The following is a 23,707-nucleotide window of genomic DNA, read 5'->3' as shown; positions in this document are numbered from 1 at the left end:
CTTTGATTGTGTGCTAACTTTGACCAGTGTTAGCACGGGATTGGCTTCCACGAGACTGTAAACTGGGTATAATATTGACATATATGTTATTTTAATTGGAATACCTTCAAAATATTAATTAGTTTAAATGTAATAATTTCCTTTGTCAATTCATACATAAAATATATGTTATGGTTCCTAACATTTACTGGGTACAGAGGAATAACACCTGAGTCCTCAGGTATGGCAACGCGAGACAGTATACTCTGTTGTCTATGGTACTGCTCACGTCTATAGGCGACGGTTACCACTTTCCATCAGGTGGGCCGTCAGCTTGTTTGCCATTCTAAGTTGTATAAATAAAAAAAAAAGTCCACCCGTACGAAGCCGGGGCGGGCCGCTAATACTTTATAATCTAAGGCCTCAAATGACCTTGAAAGTGACGCCACAAGTTTATTGGGATCATAGACTTAGTATAACGTACTACGTTCATAATGTAAGGTCCATACTGTTTTTTTTTAATGGGTGAAAATGGAATAGTAACCCCGAACTAACGGTATACACTTCTGGCGGGGCACCAGTAAGAGATTGTATTGTATTGTAAAATCTTTATTGTACATAACTCGGTTTAAACACTGGTGAATGATTTAATACACAATGGCGGACTTATCCCATAGAGGGATCTCTTACAGTCGACCTTTGAGAAGCTGAAAGAAAACTGTAGAATGTACAAGGGTAATGACCGTACAATTAAAGAGAAACTAAATAATACCCAGTGAAAATATTGAATATATAATACAATTAAAACAGCTCTATATACCTACATATGTAAATAATAAAAGTACATAAATAATAATATAACATTAATACATAAATGAATAAAAACTTACGTACATAAATACATATATATACATACATACACCCATACATATATATATATATATATATACACATACATACATATATATATATATATATATACACATACATATACATATATACACACATACATTTATACATAACAAAAACATATATAGAGATGATAGGTGAGGATGCATTAGTTCAGTTAGCCCATCGTGACGAGTTGAACAATAAATCCATTACAAGGAGGTGGTTCATCTGATTCATTCGACCTGATTAGTAACAATCCCCCCCCCCCTTCCATACTGTAGTACTTATACTGTTCTATGGCTAGTATTATATAATAGTATTATATTATCTGTGGCTTTGGCGAAAACTTACATTGACTGGATTGATGAAAAATAAAAAACAATAAAAAATTACTATATCAAAATTTTATTATAATCATATATCTTTAAACCAATTAATTTATAATATAATTATTACATTCTAAATTCAAAATAATTGCAATTATAATAATAGTACAATCTTATTTATTGAAACAAAATGGCGGTCTATGTCCGCCATTTTGCGTTTAGTTCTACCTTAACATTAGCATTAATCTGAGATCTTTCCAGTCCGATGTTTGATATTTCATATTTAAAATAAATTCGCATAAATTATGCACTAGGTTAGTGGCATCTAGATGGAGTGTCGCCCTACAAATGCTTTGCGTAAAACAGACCGGCTTTTATATTTTTATTCTTATGTGAATAAATGGATTTGTATCATTCTTTATATATACAGGGTGAGGTCGAAGTACGTACAAATAAGAATCTACTCATACTATTATATATATATATATATATATATATATATATATATTTAAACACTCAATCTGTGGAACAATCGGTTGGGTTTATTTAATAACTCATTACTTGAGTAAGGTATGGGCAATTACAATATCACGATACAAGCACGGGCGAGACCGTGGGATACAGCTAGTATATATTAAGACAGAAACGTAGATAAAAAATTCAATATCGCTCAACTATAAAAAAAAATTTAATAATACTAACTGGACTGCTGGATGCGCCGTCAATATGGGAGGCAATTAAAAAATTGATTCTCGCCCATGTTCCTTTGGTGAAAATGTTGAGTTTCGCCGGTAGAACACCATGTATTTAAGTTTATTTTCCAGGAGCAGGGAGTCGGGAACTGGGCATTACGAAAATGGGGCATATTTACTCTTAGACACATCTTTGCTAAGCTTATTTGCAACCGTGGGTAAAAAGACAGCCCCCCTCCCCCTATACAGAACACTCCTTAAAATGGATGCTTACGATTTTGATATCACCCTGTATTGCATATACATATATTAGAATAACATTAAAAACAATAAATAAGCGAAACATTGCTGGCAACACAGAAATGGCGCGCAATGTTATTTAAAAAAAAAAAAAAAAACACGTAAACCATTTTCTGTGTGCACTTGACACTCGACAACTCTATCTAAATGTATTTTATCTAAGCTTGATACATGCTATATACGCTTGATACGCACATTATGCTAAATCCGTATTGCGACTAATTCGTAAGGAGGCTCACTGGCATATAAATCGATAAAGACGCTATTGTGTTACAACGTAAACGATACAGCACTAAACTGAAACATAGTTCATATTGATAGATGGCAAAATAATAAAAAAACTATTTCCCGCCATCAAAGTCAATATGTGTATATTGTAGGTACTATATCTATGTATTAGCCGAATAACGGATATATTAAATATCCGTTATTCAATTATTTAAAATTAAAAAGCCGATGGAAATAAATAGAGATATCCGACTGATTTGGGCGATATCGTAATGGGTGCTGACCTTTCCGACATCGATGTTCACAGAAACCCAGTATATAGATATCAGAGCAGTACCGATATTAGCCGTGCTTACTGTAGACTTCCAAATCACTATTTGCTGTTTACGTTGCTACATAGTATATTGCCTTCACGAAATACTGCGTGAGCTCCCTATTCTTTCTCTACAAATTCACTAAACACGATTTCTACATCTGGACGCAGGCTCTTAAAATCGTCCACGCCTCTCTGCGTTACCCTTGTACCACGGAAATCTATCCGTCTCAAATGCGGCGCCGCCGTCGCTAGATGTACCAAACTCCGATCCGTTATGTTCCTGTATCCGTTTATTGTTAGTTCCCTAAGGTTGGACACATTGGGCCTCCCCATTAGTTCAGGACCGGGCGGTCCGATCCTGAAGTAACTTACATCCTCCCCTTCAGCTCTCCCGAAATGCTGCACCGCAATGTCTGTGACTAACGTTGACGGATCAGATTCCCTGGTCGGAGGTAACCTGGTCACACAATATCTAGGCTCGTGGGCGTTTGGCGCTTCGTTTGGTATCGTCAAACGGCATACATTGTGGCGTTGCTCTCTAACATTGACATAGACTATATGGGCTCTTGGTATACGGTGTAATGGATCTTGGGGATTGTATTGCACTATCCTATACGGGGGGCCATCGTTGATTCTATTTTCAAAATCTCTATATTCATTATTTGCATTTTCATTATCACCGTTTATATTTTCATTATTATTGTCACTATTTTCATTACTAGCGTTGTTAATTTCATTATTGGAGTTGTTTCCATGACTGTTGCTATTGCTGTTTGCATTACTATTTCCATTATTGCTAATATCATTGTTAACGTTAGAATTTGCATTTCCATTTCTATTTTCATTATTAAATAGTTGACAATTAATAAATACAGGCGCTTCGTTTTGACGGAAACGTACGTAACTTTCGAGCTTTGGCTTGGAATCGGTAGATGCATTCTGGCAGTTTGATGTCGATGGCTGTTCGCCGTTTTCCGAATCTGTATTGTGTTTAATCGTGGTGGCTTTGCTGAAATTGACTCCATTTAGCTTGAATTTCTTTATAAGAACACAATTACTTTGATCATTGTCATCATTGTCTGAATCAGAGTCGGACGAGTTTGTATATTTAGACGACGAACTAGTGTTGGGATCTCGTTTTTGGCGTTTGGACGACTCAGGCCGGTCTTGAGTATCTCCTTTCTCGTTCTTACGTTTGGAAGCTTCTCGTTCTGTTTTATTCTGTCTGTCTCGCTCTTCGTCTGAATGATCAGATTTGTTTTGAGAATCCTCATTTCTGAAATTTGAAATATTTTTATGTTTTTTTTTTATATTATAATAAATGTGCAAGGCAGTTTATATATGTAACCATAAGTGCTTCTTCATAGCTAAATGTTGGCAAAGAAATAGTCGGATTCTTGTAATCGGACCTTATAATGTGAGGAGATATCAAACATACAGAAAATCCTAGATATCATTTTGTTTAATATGTGGAATAGATTGTCATTTTATATATATATATATATATATATATATATATATATATATATATATATATATATATATATATATATAATTTTGACAAAATAAATGGAAATAAGTGTAATTTTTACTATTATACTTTTTTGTTTTTTTCTTTTTTTTTTTTATACAACTTAGAATGGCCTATAGACATGAACAGTACCATGGACATAACAGAGTGTACTGTTTCGCCCATGATACCCCCCCATGCGTTGCCATTCCTGAGGACTCAGGTGTTATTCCTCTGTACCCAGTCAATTCACGCCATATCTCACCCTTCAAACCGAAACACAGCCATGCAAACACAACTGCTTCACGGTTGAAACACGAAAGGGACAGAGGTAGCCAAGCAATCGACTTTTGTACAAAGTCTCCCTCTGGTAAACATGATACACATGATGCATAGCCGTGTGGTCCCGGCATAGAATAAGCTATCCCTTCTTTTCCCGTGGGTGTCGTAAGCGCCAACATAAGGAGGGCGAGGGATGGGCAACAGCGTCCCTCTTATAACACTTCTAAAGCCTACGGTTGGCAATCCGCCAGCCAAGCGTGGCAACTACTGGTAAACCCATCCTAAGGGGAGGCTTATATCCAGCAGTGGACGGTTAAAGGCTACTTACATTATTATATTTCACTTACATATTATTTTCTGTCATAGTGCTAACATTCGTTTGTGCAGACACCGTCTCCGAATCTGACAGTTTCATACCAGTCTTGAAATACTCAGGTACCTTAAAGAAAACATAGAAACTAATGTTATTAAATAAATAACAATTAAAAAGCTTATATTATACTAGCAATCCGTCCCAGTTTCGCTCAAGCAGACAGATATTTATACCTATCGGTCTTTTCAATTGTAAAGATATTTTATTTGTTTATTTTTAACTATGACATTTAAGTCGATCGGTACACATGTACGACTGTAACCACTAATGAACTGTCAGTTTTCTCATATTGGGTTTGCTGGAAGAGATCTCTATTGGAGATAAGCTCGCCCTTGTGTACAATGCCTTTTGTGTACAATAAAGTATAAAGAAAGAATGAAAGAATATTTTTTTTTATAGCACAGGGGGCGAACGAGCAAAAAAATATACACTTATTGAAGGTTGCGATGTCGTATCGGTTTGGAAATAAATAAATAAGTGAGATATAAGGATAAAATAGTATTTTACATTAGATTTAATGAGTAAATTAAATACAATATCTTTTTATAAAGTTTTTTTTTTAATGGGTGATAATGGAATAGTAACCCCGCCTGTGCTATCGGTATACACCGGTGGGGCACCAGTGAGGCGTGATAGGTGAGGACGAAAGCAGGTCAGTTAGCCCGTCGTGACGACCACTAGAATTACCCACGACGGTTTCCAGGCGGAACCACGTGGAGGTTGACTTGATGTGATGGTAATTACTGGCAATGGGTGAGTGAGACCCTTCCCCCCTTCTTATAAGGTGAACTTATACTGTGATTTAATGTTAGTAGGTATTTTCGTGCGTGCGTGCGTGCGTGCGTGCGTGCGTGCGTGCGTGTGTGCGTGTGTAATGTGCGTGCATGTGTGCATCTGTGCGTGCGTGCGCTCACGTGTCTCTCCCAGGGCTGCAGCGGCGGCGCTGGCGACGAGGTGGCCGGTGGCGAGGCTGCTGCGGCCGCGGGCGCGGCGAGGCGCAGCTGCTGCAGCGCGGGCAGCCAGCCGAGCGCCGTCACCTCCGAGTTGCCGAGCGGCGAGCCGCGCACGTCCAGCGACTGCGCACAACAACGCACTGTTTGCTTTCTTAAATTATATGGAAAGAAAGTTGAGTTCAGCTAAAGTGACGTCTGGCTGATTACATTTTGACAAAAACGGCTTTTCAAATTTAGCCACTCAAGACTCTTTCTTCTCCATCGATTGTCGATTCTTTCAATAATGTGACCAGCCCATTACCACTTCAGCTTGCTTAACCTTCAGGCTATATCGGCCAGTTTGTTTTTTTTACAGATATCCTCTTTTCAGAAGCTGTTACGCAAAGAGTCTCCGAGCATATTCCTCTCAATAACTGAGCTATTTAAAACTTTTGCATTTTTTTCATAGAAATTGTAATGGCATAAAAGTTGACAGCCCACCTGATGGAAAGTGATAACCGTCGCCTATAGACATGAGCAGTACCGTGGACATAACAGAGTATACTGTTTCGCCCATGATACCCTCCATGCGTTGCCATACCTGAGGACTCAGGTGTTATTCCTCTGTACTCTGTAAATTCACGCCATATCGCACCCTTCAAACCGAAACACAGCCATGCAAACACAACTGCTTCACGGTAGAAATACGAATAGGACAGAGGTGGCCAAGCAATCGACTTTTGTACAAAGTCTCCCTCTAGTAAGAATAATAAATATTTGAAATTTATTTAATTTTATTAAAACACAATCGAACTAGTTCTTGATTATAGATTTAAAAAAATTTAAATATAAAAAAATGAGCATAGAGTATATTACCTTCAGTTTCCGGAAGCCGTAGCGCATGGACAGCGAGGCGTAGGCGACGAACTCGCTGAGGCGGCGGCAGTCGCGCATGTGCAGGCTCTCGAGCCGCGCCATCTTGCTCAGCGTCATCAGCGACACCGGCTCCATCCACTGGCACTCCGACACGTCCAGGTGCTGCCGTACACACACACACACACACACACGACACAACCACACACACACACACACACACACACACACACACACACACACACACACACACACACACACACACACACACACACACATGTCAGAGGTAACTCCACGCTTGCTCACAACATTTATAAATGCATTATTTTATATGTAACTTACAAGTGCAATAAAGAATATATATATATATATATATATATATATATGCGTCCCACAATAATACAATTTTTTTACAACAGCAAGCGAGCATACAGCTCACCTGATGGTAAGTGACTACCGCCGCCCATGGTCACTCACAACACCAGCGGCATTGCAGGTGTGCTGCCGGCCTTTTAAAAAGGAATATATACTCTTTTCTTGAAGGTTATGATGTCGTATCGAATCAAATTAAATTGTGACAAACCCAGTTATTTCGATTTAAAAACTAAACTAATGTAGTCATCTTGGTAAAATTTCGATGGGACCTTTATTATCCTTTGAGATAAAAAAAAAGAATTACCCAAATCGGTTCTCGTCATGAGGTATGGTGACATCCACCAAAAACACCCTCGAGAGTGCCCGATCCATCACCACGATATCAGGTTTGTTTGCAAGAACTGTCCGTTCTGTTCCGAACTGTCCGTCCGAACTGTTCGTGATGATGGATCGGTCCCAGTAGAGCGTGATGATGTCATTATTATAGCTTTTTATCCACTTCAGTGATCACCAAGGGTAAAAGCCTCCTCCATCTTTTTCCACTTCTCCTTATCTGTAGCAATATTTGTCCAGTTTTCTCCTGCTGTCTTTATTATGTCATCAGCCCATCTCTTTCTTTGCCTTCCAACATTTCTTTTTCCTGCTGGACCTCGCCATTTTGTTGTTTGGAGAGTCTACCTTTCATCTTTGTACCTCGCTATATGACCTGCCCATCTCCACTTCTGTTTCATACTATACTGTACTCGCCTTACATTAAGTACATAATATATAAGGCCAATGAATGAATGTTTTAGAATATTTAAAACTAAGTCCACTAACCTCCAAGTGCGGCAGGAAGTCCGATATCCTAAACAGGAATGTCTTGTCCACGCGTTGGTTGAAACATTTGGTTCCACGAAGCGACAGCTTCTTGAGCGTCGACGGAAAATGGCTCAGGCCGAGCTGCACATAACATATATTGCCATTTTTAAAAATACGATACAAAAATTACAATGTACATATATGACTAAATAAACACATTGTCAAGTACCCGTATAAATAGCAATACGTACACACTCAGCTTCTGCTGGACTCGTGTGCGTTCAGCGCTGATATTCAATTTGTACCCACACGGGGCACTGTTTTATTATCAAATATATATGGAATATGGAATATATGGAAGTTACACCAAAAAATGAACATACTTTACTAATTCCACTGTAATTGTCCATAAGCGTAGTGGCAGACAACAGACAAGACTCGTTATGGGTGCCTTAACTGGACATATGCCAATAAGGCATATACTACACAAGATGGGTCTATCTTCGGACACACTGTACGGACTGTGCGAGGAGAAATCGGAATCCATGGAACACTTGATGTGCAACTGCGATTCGTTGGCGAGCATGCGTATGAGTCAACTGGGAACGGCTTATCCGGAGCCAGAGGACTACAGATATCTTAAACCGCGGGATATCGTTAAGGTAACATATAGGATCTATGAAATGATGGTATAAGACAGGGGGAAGCACAAAAGATCCTGATGGGTCGACATGAAACAGCTTAACTGATCCCATATGCAAATATAAGATCCATAAGCCTATTTGGAGAGGATACGTGTGGACTATGCCCATCCTAGAAATCCCTCTTAAAACATTTCTAATATATCAGTCAGGCTGACTGTGGTTGCCAATTCCGCTTACCAAACGTGGCAACTACTGGCAGAACCCCCCAAGGGGAGGTTTATGTTCAGCAGTGGAAAATTAAACGCTGATACAATTGATAATGATACTTACTCTGTTGCAATCGATGTTACAATATTCCAATGCGAGCGAGGTGAGGTTGCATGTTTGTTTCAAATGGTCCATTTCTATGGAAGTGATCGTGAAGACCGGCTTGACTTCTTGGTTCGAGTCGTCCGCGTTCGGCGGCGACTCGTCCTGCATCGACTCGTCCTTTGTCCATGGTGTCCAACTGTAAAAAAAAAAAACAGATGTTTATACAATCTGGAAAGGCAGACCTCTGTCCCATTTGTGTTTCTACCGTGAAGCAGTTGTTTGCATGGCTGTGTTTCGGTTTGAAGGGTGGGATATGACATGAATTTACTGGGTACAGAGGAATAACACCCGAGTCCTTAGGAATGGCAACGCATGGTGGGTATCATGGACGAAACAGTATACTCTGTTATGTCCACGGTACTGCTCATGTCTATAGGCGACGGTTACCACTTACCATCGGGTGGGCCGTCAGCTTGTTTGCCATTCTAAGTTGTATAAACAATCGAATATTTCCTCTTGATAATATCAAATATAAATAATTACCTTGGTATATAAGACATGTGGCATCTCCGTTGGCATGCTGTGAACAAGAGAAATTAAACAATGACATTTCTAGATATTTTTGTTTATGTTTTCCATGCAACGCCATCTAGTGACAAGGAGACGTTCAAGTATTATGTAAAACAACTTATAGACGCCACGCTGACATACAAACAATCAATGTATGTCGGCTTAAAACCCAGCGATTCGGAGGCAATGGCCTCCGCAGAAGATGCGGGAAAATGGGGTTCGCCTTCAGGCCCCTACCTCGCCCGCCCTCACCACTAGGCCTTGTTAGGAGTTGACCAAGATGATGACAATGCAATTTTTTACCTTCCCTCCTCCTCTTGCCACGCGTAGTAACATTTAACACGCCCTCCCCCCTCCCTCCTTCCCTCCCTAAACGTTACGTAACACCCAAGTGACCATTTTCATCTTAAAATCACAAAATTAACGAATACTGACAATGAACACAATAAAAATTACGTTTTTTTTTTATACAACTTAGAATGGCAAACAAGCTGACGTCCCACCTGATGGTAAGTGGTAACCGTCGCCTATAGACATAAGCAGTACCATGGACATAACAGAGTATACTGTTTCGCCCATGATACCCCCCATGAAAAAATACGTACAATACAGTAGAGGGATTCCCCATAAAAAATAACAAAAAGGGTTGCCACATTGCGAGATTTTATTTCCCTAGTTTTTTTTTTTTATTTGAATAAAAAACCAATGTTACGTAGGGCGTGGTTCGAACTCCCTTTCTCGCCCCTGTAACGCATCGTAACGTTACACAAAACCTGCCCTACCCTAAAATGCGTTACGTAAACTTGAACGCCCCCTAACAATTGTACCTAAAAATTTATAAAATAAATACATAAATATATTAATAATAATAATAAATTTATTTACATTAAATAGGGTAGGTATCGGTGGTCTTACATTACATAAAGTTTCGAGTCTATTTAGCCATTACAGAATAGCATGCAAATGTCCCATTTTAATAGGTACTGATTAATTTATGCATCGACAACTATATTAGAAATTTATCTATTTTTTTTTTTTTTTGAAAAATTCGTCAACAGAATAAAAGCTTTTGCTAAGTAACCATTTACGTATTGTGAAAATTGTGTATAGCCGTATGGTCCCGGCATAGAATAGGCCAGCCCTTCCATTCCCGTGAGTGTCGTAAGAGGCTACTAAAAGAACTTCATGGTCGACGGATGGGAAGCAGCATCCCTCTTAAAACATTTCTAAATTGGGGGGAAAGGATTGTTAGTAATGGGGAGATTAGTCGCCATTGCTATCAATATACGCTATCAGGTCGACCTCCACGCGGTCCTCTCTGAAAACTATCATGACAAATTTATAATTGAATTAGTCATAACGGGCTAACCGACCTGCCTTTTCATCCTCACCTATCACCTCTCACTGGTGCACCGCCAGTGTATACCGATAGCGCAGGTGGGGTTACCCATGCCATTTTCACCCATTAAAAGAAACATCTCTAAAAGCTTAAATGCGAATGCTAATTTACCTGCCAAACGCTAACTAGTGGCAAAACTCCTCTATGGGGAAGGCTTACGTCCAGCAGTGGACAGTTAAAGGCTGAAATGATGATGGCTTTTCACCTTGAACTGAAGGTCCTTCATTTGAACAAACTTTAAAATAAATAGAGTCAATACCCATTGACTGGGTGCGGCTCAGGCTGTAATCTGGCTGTGGACATCTGGTGCTCTGCCACTCCTGCCAGCCCAGCGTGGCGCCAGTAAGTCCTTGGGAACTGTTAATTGAAAAAAAAACATCAATAACAATACAGCAGAGGGAGACTTTGTACAAAAGTCATTTGCTTGGGCATCTTTTTTTTATACAACTTAGAATGACAATCAAGCTGACGACCCACCTGATGGAAAGTGGTAACCGTCGCCTATAGACATGAGCAGTACCATGGACGTAACATAATAATATCTCTGTCCTATTCGTATTTCTACCATGAAACAGTTGTGTTTGCATGGCTGTGTTTCGGTTTGACGGGCAGTATATGGCCGTGAGTTTACAGGGTACAGAGGAATAACACCTGAATCCTCAGGAATGGCAACACATGGGGGGTAACACATGTGGGGATATCATTGGCGAAACAGTATACTCTGTTATGTTCATTCCATAAGGTGGGCCGTTAGCTTGTTTACCATTCTAAGTTGCATAAAAGAATACAATTTTATGTCATGTTACTAACAACAGGATTTCTGTTATCTGAAAACGAAATAATATAAAAAACAAAAATGTTTATTTGGGATCCTTAGCTTAATTTACAGTTTTTTGTAGGTTCGATAATAACTGCATTAGTCACAAAGAGACTGTGTCGCAGCTATTAACGCCCGCTCCATAACATGCGGTGCAAAATTTAAATAAAATTGATAAAATGAAATGAAATTAATATTAACTCTAGACCCCTAGTTCCCAAAGTGGTCCTTATTTTGATCCCTTAAATTTTTTTAATTATCCATTACAAACAAAACTTTAATCTTTTCTTTTTTTTTTTAAAGATCTTTTCTTCCACCAATACCATCACCATCGTCAGGGAACACATCCTCACATTCTATATATTGATCACGATAGTTTTTTATTTATTTTAAATATTTATTTACAAATTTATTTTATTTAGTTTTCGGAGTTTTCCCTGTACTTGTGCTACATGACATTGCTTCTTGCCACATTTCATGACTCCTGGTCAACAGTAAGTACCCTATAGGTTTTGATTCCCTTTGCGTATGTCCAAAATACGCGATATAAACGGAACATAAACGGCCGTATCTTTTACGATTTGGAAGCTTGATTGTTTCACTGCTTTAAGAGATCCCATTCATGTTTCTACCGTGAAGCAGTTGTGTTTGCATGGCTGTGTTTCGGTTTGAAGGGCGGGATATGGCGTAAATTTATAGGGTACAGAGGAATAACATTTAAGTCCTCAGGAATGGCAACGCATGGGAGGTATCATGGGCGAAACAGTATACTTTGTTATGTCCATGGTACTGCTCATGTCGTACGGAAGATGTATTTGTTACCTATTAGTTTCTCTGGCAAAGCCCGACAGCAGGAGTTCAGTGGTGGAGGCGTTGAGTGCGTAGCTGAGCAGCCAGCGCAGTCTGTCCGCGCCGCAGGGCTGCGCGCGCGCGTCCACGCGCGTCCACAGCGTGCGGTCCCGGACTAAGAGCCCCAAACGATTGCATGTGCTGTGGGCGTACAAAAGAAATCCTTACCAATATTATAAATGTTATGTTTATATGTAAATATGTACTTATACATCAATTTGTAAATGTATATGTGTATGAGATGTGTATGGAAGAAACTATGTAAAGATTTTATTATGCAGAGCAGTTATTGGGGTGCAAATTTAATGCTGTTTTATGTAATATTTATTTTATTAATATATTAATTTGTAATCTGTTGCCTTGCTATAAATAAATAAATAAATCCCATTTCATCATCATCACCATATCAGCCCTTGCAACACCTCTTTCACCTCTAAACGAGACATGTTTGGGAAAATTATTAGATTGCAGCTCGGAGCCTAGCTAAATAATTCTAATCCACTAACCAGGGACATATAATACCAGAGAGAGACTTTGTAAAAAAGTCGATTGCTTGGGTACCTCTGTCCCACTAGTGGGATATGGCATGAATTTACAAGGTACAGAGGAATAACACCTGAGTCCTCAGGAATGGCAACGCATGGGAGGTATCATGGGCGAAACAGTATACTTTGTTATGTCCACGGTACTGCTCATGTCTATAGACGACAGTTACCACTTTCCATCAGGTGGATCGTCAGCTTGTTTGCTATTCTAAGTTGTATAAAAAAAAATACTCACAATCCAAGAGCCTTCAGGTCCATGGGTGAACAGTACCAGAGGATGTAGAGTAGTACATCATCAGAGAGGTCGAGGAGACTTGTTTGACAGCTGGAGCTCTTCTGTGGGGTTGCTTCTGTCAACAAGCAGGTGAAATTTAAAGCCCTTTTAAAAATTTTTTTAGGATACTTACAATGGAGTACAAGGTAACTGGTAATTCTTAATTATAGACATGGCCAGTACAACTGGGATTCACAGATTATACCTTTTAATCATGCACTGATTTTTTGTTTTTTCCACAGAAATCTCTATTGGAGATAAGCTCGCCTTTGTGCACTATTATGTTTGTTTTTACATTTTTATATTTTACATTTTTAATAACCTTTTGTATACAATAAAGAATAATAATAACTAAATAATTAAATAAATAATGTCGACCTTGGAGAAATATGCCTAAAAATGGCCATATAAAACTTCTATGCAATCTTAAATTAAGTTCTAAGTTCACCATCTTGTATCTAAACATATTATTATCGGCATATGGCTTGTACATACACTCACCTCTCTTTTTAACACTTTTAACAGTACTCACCAGAAAAACATACATTATCCCCAGTGCCCACTAATTAGATAATTTACAGGTCTTTCTCCAGGAGTCAGTTATTCCTTGCTGTACAGTCACCCACTGCTGCTAACCTAAGTAAGATAATACCTAATTTCCTTGATTTGTTTGCTTCTTCAACTACACAGTTCTATACATTCAATTGCTTAATTAGTAAAACAGTAACTGTATATGTATATAACCAATCTGGGCTGACTAGCGTGCACTATGATCTAGGTCTACTTTTCAATCTTCTTCTATACCAATTACCTAATCCGAATCCCTGAGCTTTGTCATAAGTACACTCTCATGATTTTAATTTATTAATTTCACTTCTCAACTGTGTAACTTCAATTGATGACTGAATTGCTTTTCTTAATCTACTGCCGTCTTTGCTCTATTCAGATACAGCTACTAGATTCTCTATTTCTGCAAAATTTTCCAGCTTAGTATCACCATTCACCACTAGCACTGATCTACTGCTGGCCAGCAATCTATTAACCCATAATTTTCTCAATAATTCTTCTATGATGCCACAGTTTCCAGCTAGTTCTTACATCCTTCTTAAAAGTTGTGATGATTTTTAGTTCTGAGATCCATCTTGCTTACTAGCTGCTAGAATTACAACTCAGCACTTTCTTCATATACATCCAGTAATCTTTCCTTCAGAGCCCGAATCTACTTGTATCTGGTGGCTGTTGCACTATGTCGTTCATTTACTGTTCTCACTTCTACTCACACCAACATCTTCAGAGATTCTGCAGAGATAGTAGAATAAAAGTGGCAAGAGACAATGGTGCTGTCTGAGATAAGTGGCTGCATTCAGTGCAGTTATAGTCTTAGCAAGAGAGGAAGTGTTCACTCCTCACAAGATTAACTTTGTCATAGGCCTGGAGACTGTGAAGAAGATGTCTCTTGCCACAAGTATCTCCACCCCCACCTCCACCCACACCAATGTCTTCACAGGCTCTGCAGCCTGCAGTGCGAAACAAAGCACTGTGACGATAAGCAATTAAATTTATCTTTAAAGCGTCGTACGTTCCCTGAAGAAGACTTCCGAGTAAGTCGAAACAACAAAGTAAATTCATAAAATTTTCTATTACACACACATATATATGTATATATAACATAGTATTTAAAAAATATCGTTCAATTTAAAACAATCTTTTTTGATATTACTTTAAAAAAATATAAATCTATGAAAAAAAGAAATTTAATAAACGGAATAAAATGACCCTCTACGTATATAAAACAAATTATAGAACTAATACAACTTACCATCTTGGACGTAACCACTGTCGTTCATATCAATGTTAACATCAGCATCGGCAGACAATGAGCCCATTTTCAGAAATAATCACTAAAATACACCAAATTTCCACTCTGACACCGCGTGAGAACCAAAAATAAACCTCAGACAAAGAAGCCACGGAAAAAGTTTAATACGCCGGTTGATATAAACAAATACTCATTGGAATTGTTCCAAAAAGTATTTCCCGTGATTTCATTTGGTAAATAATAACAAACAGCAAGGACGAGCAAGGATTAGAAAACTCAGATTCCAAAATAAGACGGACAAGCGCAAGAACTGTCAACTCATCTGTCAGAAAAATAAACAAAAACAATTTTTGTTATTTTATCTATTTAAGCTAAAGCACTATATCCATAATGCCATGCCATTTATGATTGTGCACTCGCGGTAGATAATATCATATTATATTAAATAGATTTTATTTTGGTACAAACAGTCATTAATAAAGAATAGGTTAATATTGAGATATAATTTAAATTCATACTCATGTTATTATTTTTTAGACATATTAGACATAGTCATAATCAAACCGCAAATCTGTTGAATTAAGTGCGCGCAGGAAGTATTATTCGATTCGATATAAATTTTGACTAGAACTCAAAACAATAAATTCAACTACTTAACTATGTACAGTGTCCATGAATGGTAACGTCGTAGTAAATTTTTTTCGACCTCGTGTGACATTGACATACTATATTACGATTCCAGACAAATTATCTTTTTGAAGACTAGGCAGCATGGTCTCCGACCTTAGCCTGTTCCAAACGGAACAAACGTACTAAAAAAAAAAAAAAACTATATTACGTGACATTCGAAGGTTTTGACAGTGACGTTTCTTTTTAAACGTGCTGTTTACGATATCAGGCACGTATATTTTAATTTGTTTATTTTAATAAGCAATGGCGAAGTCATTACGAAGCAGATGGAAGCGAAAATGCCGAGCCGTGAAACGGGAAAGATATGCAGTAAAAGAATTGGCCAGATTAAAGAAGATGCTCGGGATAAAAGAAGAAGAAAAAGTTACAGAAAGTGAGGTTATGGAATCTGATCAAGTGATTTTCTTGGACGCTGGTGAAATTAACAAGAAGAAAAAAAACAAAAAGGTGATAGAAGAGGACCCTGAAGATGTGGAAATGAGTTCAGATGAAGAGAAAATCGAAGTCGACGGTGAAAATGGGAAGAAAAGAATATTCAGTTCAAAGACATTGAAGGACCAAAATGGACAGTACCCAGTTTGGTTGCACAAGAGGAAAATTGCGAAAATTAACAAAGTGAACAAGAAAAATTTGAAAAAGAAGTCAAAAAAGCGTAGGCGATGATAGAATAAATATAAAATAATAACTCGTTTTTTATTTTAATAACATTATTTTTTATTGAATAACATTTAACACTACAATATCAAAATACATTTTACAGTCTTTTGGAAGAAGGAAATGGAATGGTAATCATGCCTAAGCTGTCTATTGATGAGTTATTAAACAATAACTTGATGTTTTCCTCTTCCCTCAGGTTGGTACCTCAACAAGGTGTGTGCTATGTATTTTGTGATACCTGTAGATATTGTTATATAAATTGTAATACAACTCTATGAAATAAATAATATACTTTGTCACAAGAACATCACTAACACAGCTAACTCAAAATTTTTTTATCCTCTGGAATGACATTGCATGGGGGGCATCATGGGCGAAACAGTATACTCTGTTATGTCCATGGTACTTGCTCATGTCTATAGGCGACGGTTACCACTTTCCATCAGGTGGGCCGTCAGCTTGTCTGCCATTCTAAGTTGCATAAAAAAAATTGAGTAGAAATGTTTTCTATATATCTAAACAATTTTAAACATTTGTAAATATTTTTTTTTTTATGATTCAATGACAATCAAAAATACTATTTCAACTGATAAGAATGGGCAAGAAATTCAAATATTATTTGAAGAACAAATAGCATCTAAAAAAATTATTAGCTTAGTTTTATAAAACATTAAATAATTAGCTTGTTTGCCATTTTTAATTGTATAAAAAAAGTTCTTATAGTGATAGAGCATTCCATTTCCTTTTCTTTTATAACTTTTTGTACAAGAAAGAGAAATAAAAAAAAAACTATGTAAAACAGCCTGATCATCACCATAATAGACTCTTTTAATAGTTCCCATTGGCCAGCATTGGGATAATGGAGTTATTTACAAAAATTAATAGAAAACTATACTGGTGATATAACAATGCTGTATGTACACTTGTTGGAAAAGTTTTATTTACATAACACATTTAGTTTCTTGAATGAACGGAGATGTCGGTAGGGGCCGCTCTACAGATGTCTGTCGACCAAATAGGCGACGTGCTGAAGAAGGGCCAAATTAAAAGTACCCGTAACCGGCAAGCGTGTATGACAAGATTGATGAATGTGGAAGAAGCGAAAGAGGTTTGTTTGAATCGAAGCATTTGGCGTTCCATTGTTTCTGCCTACCCTAATGGGAGACGGGCGTGACAGATATGTATGTATGTATTTAGTTTCTTAACTGCTTAATTAGTGCAAAAAATGCACTTTTCCCTGACAAACAGTGTCATTTATAGTAAAGTGTTAAAAAAAGGAAATATTCATAATATTAATCCTCATGCTACTAAATCATTCTTCAGAAACACTCCCCAATTGGTTTTGTTCTTTAATGAATATACTAACTAGATTCATCTACTGGCAAAACCCCCCTTATAGGGGAAGCCTATATCCCTTCTTTGCATAATTTTTTTTTTATTAGTGAAATAAATCAAGGTGATATAATTCATGTTTAAAATTAAAAGAAAAAAGCTTAAAAAAATAAATTTGACAGCTATGTTTTTTTTTCTGAAACGTACATTAAAAAGGTATCCAGACACGATCAACTTAAAGTGTATTTGTTCTTTTATATAATTTTTGGGCATTCAATATTATGATGGAAATTTCCACCATTATGCAAAGAAGGGATATTCAGCAGTGGACAGTTAGAAGCTTTTATGGCGACGGTGATACATAAAGCAAAGCTGCAGGCAAGAGCTAGTAAAAAAATCAAACATCAAAAATTGAAAACTGACAGAAAATATCATGCAATATTTGGTTATTGAAAATTGTTAATGTTGTATAATGCATATTAATAAAAAATTGCTCTCTAAGTGGACTTATACGCTGTAGCTTTCACGATGGCCTTCCTCAATTCTTCACAATGAGAACTGGTGTTGATGTGACGTGATAAGCAGGAGGTTGCGACCGTTATTTGACATATCGTACAGTACCACATGTCTTTGTTTAACTGAAAATAAATATATCAATAATATCATAGGAAGACTACAAATTATTTTTATCTATCTATATTTAGCTGTGTGTACCTTAATGGACGTATATAAAATGGTAGCCCTGCCTACTCTATCAGTGTGCTTTGGAAGTTCACCTATATGAGATGATAGGTGAGAATAAAAGCAAGTCAGTTAGCCCATTGCAACAATTCAAGCATCAACTACTATGGTTTCCAGGTGAAACTGTGTGGAGGTCAACCTAACAAGACTTATTGTTAGCAATGGGGCAGTTAGATCCCATTACTAATAATCCCTTTTCCTCCAGATGTGTATTCTATGTTGTGCTCAGACAACAGTTTAAAGGTTGAGATATGGCAATAAATAATGATTTAGTCCTTAGATTGCCAGCAAGCCACCATGTAGTCTGCAATTGTCTATGGTATTGTTCTTGTCTACAGGTGAGGGTTATTACTCAAGGTTTTAAATCAAGTGGGCCGACAGCTAGGGGCATAGTTGACAGTCCCCAGTGCAGAGAATTCGTTATTAATGCTCCCAGGGTCCTAGACAGGAAAAATCTCAAAATAATGATAGGGACAATAACAGGCCATTGTCCATTAAACAAACATTTAAACAGAATAGGAGCCACAGACAGTCCTCCATGTTGAGGCTGTTTCGACGCCGAAGAGACGGCAGCTCACGTAATCCTGGAATGTGAAGCTGTGGTCGATCAACTTTTAGAAATCCTTGAAACGGTGAGGTCGCTGCATGAGGCCTGTGAAGAACCCAGGAAGCTTCTGTGCTTCTGGGCGGAGCTAGGTTGGCTATACTAGCCACGACTCATACGCACAACGGTCCAAATTAGAGGCTAAGCGCGGAAAATAGAGTCCTATTCACATTCACATGCTCCCAGGGTCTCAATTAGTACATATTAATTTTTTACAGAGGTACCAGAACCTCTTACTTTACAGCTACGCCACACTTCACAACTCGTTTGCCATTCCATTCCATTGACATAGAAAAAAAAAGAGTATTATGTAATTTTTTTTTATGTCTCTGATGTTACGGATGCCTACCAACAACGGTAATCACTTAACATGAAGTGAGCAGGGGGGAAAGGGATTGTTAGTAATGGAGACTAAAAATCCCATTGCTAGCAATATACCCAACCAGGTCGACCTCCTCGCGGTTCCCCCTGGAAACTATCATGGTTAATTCCTGATGAATTCATCATGATGGGCTAACTGGCCTGTTTTCATCCTCATCGATCACCCTTCACTGGTGCCCCGCCAGCGTATCCCATTAGCGCAGGCGGGGTTACCACTCCATTTTCATACAATAAAAAAAAAAAAAAAAAAAACATGAAGTGAGCCGCATGTTCTTTTTCTAATTATGTTATAAAAAAAATATAAGTATAATACCTTTCGCACTAAATTTTCGTCGTACCCATCAATGTGAGGGTAGTTTTTTAGGTTCTCCTTATGCGTATTAGTATTTTTGTGCTGCTCTTTATATACCATATCGAGATCCATATCTGTTCTACAAAACACACATTTGTACATGTTACTGGCCATTAATATTCCGTGGTATGCGTCAGACGACACTACAAGCCGTGTTTTGTCTTTCAAAGTAATTATTACGTTAGGAATATCCATTACAATTTTAGATTTCTCCTGTTTCAACTTTGGTTGGCGTAATACCGGGACTGCCATTTCGATTTTTTAAATAATTGAAACTTTATTTTTGTAATATTGCAATGAAATGGAATTGAGAAGTACGTAGGTGGGTATTTATTTTAATTAAAAATTCAAATCATATACATATGTGGGTAGGTACCTATCTATATTATTTTTAAATTAAATTTGACGGCAAAAATTCTTTATCTATGGCCAACAGTTCTTTTTATTTCTATCTGAAAATACTTTTCGGTGCCGCTAAATACTGATCTATTACTAATTTATAAAGGAACGTGAAAAAGGTTTCAGTTTAAGCAAAATAAGTGATTAGTGATGTAACAATAAGTAACAAAATAGAAATAAAAAAAAAAAAAACTATATTACTTATTGGCACTTTAACGGATCAATCAACTGTCATAAAATTTCATATACACTACACGTAATAATGGAAAAGGGTACTTTTCATCCTAATTTATACATCCTGGTCATGGGATGAAGTCACAGGTTTTTGTTTATACAACTTAGATTGGCAAACAAGCTGACGGCCCACCTGATAGAAAGTGGTAACCGTCGCCTATAGACATGAGCAGTACCATGCACATAACAGAGTATACTGTTTCGTCCATTATAACCCTTATGCGTTGCCATTTCTGAGGACTCAGGTGTTATTACTCTGTACCCAGTAAATTCACGCCACATCCCATCCTTCAAATCAAAACGCAGCCATGCAAACACAATTGCTTCACGGTTGAAACACGAATGGGACAGAGGTAGCCAAGCAATCGATTTTTGTACAAAGTCTCCCTCTGCTGAAAACACACACTAGTCTTATATAAAATCGACATTTGTGCATTTGTTACACAATTTTATGATAAAATCCATAAAGTTTTTATACGTTATTACTCGTATAAATTTTTATTGTATGCTATATGTATTACACAACTACCTAAGTCATCCGGATTTATGTGATTTTAAAAAGTAATAATACAATAATATTTCAATGTTATGAAAGATATTAAAAAGAAATTTTATTTTTGGTCAATATGTATTACTTACATATTGACCAAAAATAAAATTTCTTCTTCTTCGAGAGGTTCTTGAGTGGCGACAGCATACGGGCAAATGCAGTGTAGACCGATCCTCCACTAGATGGAGTGACGACCATGCATTGCAGGGAGTCAGTGGGAGACTTTGTACAAAAGTCGATTGCTTGAGTACCTCTGTCCCATTCGCGTTTCTACCGTGAAGCAGTTGTGTTTGCATGGCTGTGTTTCGGTTTGAAGGGTGGGATATGGCGTGAATTTACTGGGTACAAAGGAATAACATCTGAGTGCTCAGAAATGGCAACGCATGGGGGCTATTATGGGCGAAACAGTGTACTCTGTTATGTCCATGGTACTGCTCATGTCTATAGGCGACAGTTACCACTTTCCATCAGGTGGGCCGTCAGCTTGTTTGCCATTCTGACTTGTATAAAAAAAATAGAGGTAGCTCAGGACAGTTCTTTATGATAGTCTATGGGGGAGGCATATGTCAAGCAGTGGACGGATAGTGGCTGAAATGATAATCATGTAAGTAATTACATATTAAGTAAACAATAAGTAATTTCGTGGTATGATCCCGGCATAGAACAGGCCCCTCCTTTCTTTCCTGTATCGTAAGAGGCGACTAAAGGAACTTAATAGCTGAGGGAGCAGCAGCGTCCCTTTTAAAAAAGGTCTCTCTAAGGTCAATCTGCAGGTGCCAAACCACTTGCCAAGCGTGACAACTACTGGCAAAAAAAAGAGGAAGGCCTATGTTCAACAGTGGACAATTCACGGTTAATATGGTATGTAAGTAAATATTTATTTTTTTGTCGATTTTTTTTACAGTGGCCTGTACCTATACGTTTGAGTTAATTTTAGTTTTTAAGTTACAGAGATCTTAAGAATTTTTTGTTTATTTAAGCTATTATAACAATAGCCTACTGTATACGAGAAGCAGCACTCGCTCCACCTTCAATCGTAGGATACGACGTAGACGAATTCATTAAAAGATTATTATCCTCCAATAAGATTAATGAATTGGCTGAGAAGATTGCTGACAAAGCTGTAGAGAAAATTTACAATATTCAAAATAACGCAGCCTTATCTCAAAATGGAAAATACGCCAATGAAGATAGTTATTTGCCTAAATTTAGAAATACGGAATTAGAAACTTATGAAATAAATAAAAAATCCGAGAAAAATCTTAAAAATAATCACATAAGTAAATCAATAAATACACAGCTTCTTATGAAAAACCCTCACCTAGGACCTTTAAAAGAGTTAAGTTTAAGGTTCAAAGATATCACTAAAAGTACTCCGCCAAATGACAAACCGGATTTAAATAATGTTGCTAGGCCTTTCAAAAACTACATAAAATTTAATAAAGAAAAATCGTCAGACGCAGGAGAAATATATGATAAATCATCAAATTTAGATAAAGATAACATAGTATCCGAGGATAAAATAGTATCTGCCACCAAGATTTCAGAAGAAAATGGCGTAACTATTAATGATTTTAATTATGTATTAGGAAATACAAATGGAAAAATGAATAAAGGAAAGAACGGTCAATCTCAATCAATTAATAAAAAAAATCACATAATTCTATTTTTGAACGTTCTTCATCTGTGAAACAAAAGTCAAGCGAAGTAATTAATATAACTACTGAACATTCCAATGGTCCCAACTTGGATCATAGCAATTTCCATAATAGAAATGACAGAAAGAAAGATACAGGAATAATTCTTGATAATAATAGTAACGTCAATGACGCAGGTGATTTTGTAAAAATTAAAAAATCACACTCAGATGAGTCAAATGAAATATCAGCAAAAACTAATGATGCAGAATCTAATGTCAACAAAGTGTTAAAAAATAATGATTCTAAAAAAGTTAAAACTAATATAAGAAATTAAATTGCAATAACTGCAGATGCTAAATTGCACATTATTCGTAGAGAGGGAAATAAATTGTTTACATTTGAAACTTCATCAGATTATGAAGAATATCACCAAGAATTAGCTAAAATTCAGGATCAAAACGTCGAATCTTGAGAAAATGTGTAATAATACATTGATGTGGAACCTATAGAAATTTATGACTATTGGTTTAATTCAATTTATATTATACTAGCTATATCCTGAAGCTTCTTCTGCGTGAATCCTTACATACAGTATTCTGTACGCTACGTTAGGATATATCCTAACTGTATTCCAAATTTCATTCAAATCCATTTTTATGCGAAAAAGTAACAAATATAATATCCATACATCCTCACGAACTTGCATACACTTGTAAAATTCTTTTCCTTCTTTTTTCTTTTATAGTCCCATTACATTAGGTTCTATACAAGATGAAGCTAATTTAATGTTATTTTATGTAATTTAGAATAACAAAAAAGTTGACGGTCCACCTGATGGAAAGTGGCTACCGTAATCTATAGACATGAACAGTACCATCAATATCATAAGTATATTATAACACTTATGTATCGTTATTCCTGAGGACTATGGTTGCAGTATGATCCCTGCATAGAACCGTCTCTATCCTGTAGGTGTTGTAGAGGCGACTAAGGGAATTTAACTAAGGGAAGGGAGGGAGG

The 23,707-nt window shown here is 37.1% G+C and overlaps 3 protein-coding genes across 5 annotated transcripts; 1 reads left to right on the top strand and 2 right to left on the bottom strand.

Annotated features, from left to right (window-relative positions):
* Positions 1-1,256: 1,256 nt before the first annotated feature.
* Positions 1,257-15,446, bottom strand: LOC113510355 (ras guanine nucleotide exchange factor P). Of its 3 annotated transcripts, none has more exons than XM_052892380.1 (11): positions 15,108-15,446; positions 13,250-13,364; positions 12,443-12,610; positions 11,063-11,160; positions 9,378-9,414; positions 8,853-9,030; positions 7,897-8,019; positions 6,706-6,867; positions 5,812-5,973; positions 4,872-4,963; positions 1,257-4,008 (listed from the first exon to the last, which is right to left on the bottom strand). In XM_052892380.1, the coding sequence occupies exons 1-11, from the start codon at positions 15,172-15,174 to the stop codon at positions 2,850-2,852; spliced, it is 2,361 nt and encodes a 786-aa protein (XP_052748340.1). In that variant the 5' UTR covers positions 15,175-15,446; the 3' UTR covers positions 1,257-2,849. The 3 variants fall into 3 exon arrangements, with proteins under 3 accessions (XP_052748340.1, XP_052748341.1, XP_052748342.1); XM_052892381.1 differs by having other exon boundaries at positions 13,250-13,361; XM_052892382.1 differs by lacking the exon at positions 15,108-15,446 and adding an exon at positions 13,821-14,926.
* A 521-nt stretch (positions 15,447-15,967) lies between these two features.
* Positions 15,968-16,482, top strand: LOC113510331 (protein LLP homolog). Its single transcript, XM_026893782.3, has one exon. The coding sequence runs from the start codon at positions 16,041-16,043 to the stop codon at positions 16,458-16,460; it is 420 nt and encodes a 139-aa protein (XP_026749583.1). The 5' UTR covers positions 15,968-16,040; the 3' UTR covers positions 16,461-16,482.
* Positions 16,483-16,506: 24 nt separating this feature from the next.
* LOC113510330 (uncharacterized) lies at positions 16,507-20,258 on the bottom strand. Its single transcript, XM_026893781.3, has 3 exons — positions 19,826-20,258; positions 18,300-18,424; positions 16,507-16,692 (listed from the first exon to the last, which is right to left on the bottom strand). The coding sequence occupies exons 1-3, from the start codon at positions 20,114-20,116 to the stop codon at positions 16,647-16,649; spliced, it is 462 nt and encodes a 153-aa protein (XP_026749582.3). The 5' UTR covers positions 20,117-20,258; the 3' UTR covers positions 16,507-16,646.
* Between the last annotated feature and the right edge of the window lie 3,449 nt (positions 20,259-23,707).

This window comes from Galleria mellonella, unplaced genomic scaffold, assembly GCF_026898425.1.
Source record: "Galleria mellonella isolate WM207_F2 unplaced genomic scaffold, CSIRO_AGI_GalMel_v1 utg158, whole genome shotgun sequence".
NCBI lineage: Eukaryota > Metazoa > Arthropoda > Insecta > Lepidoptera > Pyralidae > Galleria > Galleria mellonella.
This window is presented reverse-complemented; position numbering and strand designations above follow the sequence as displayed.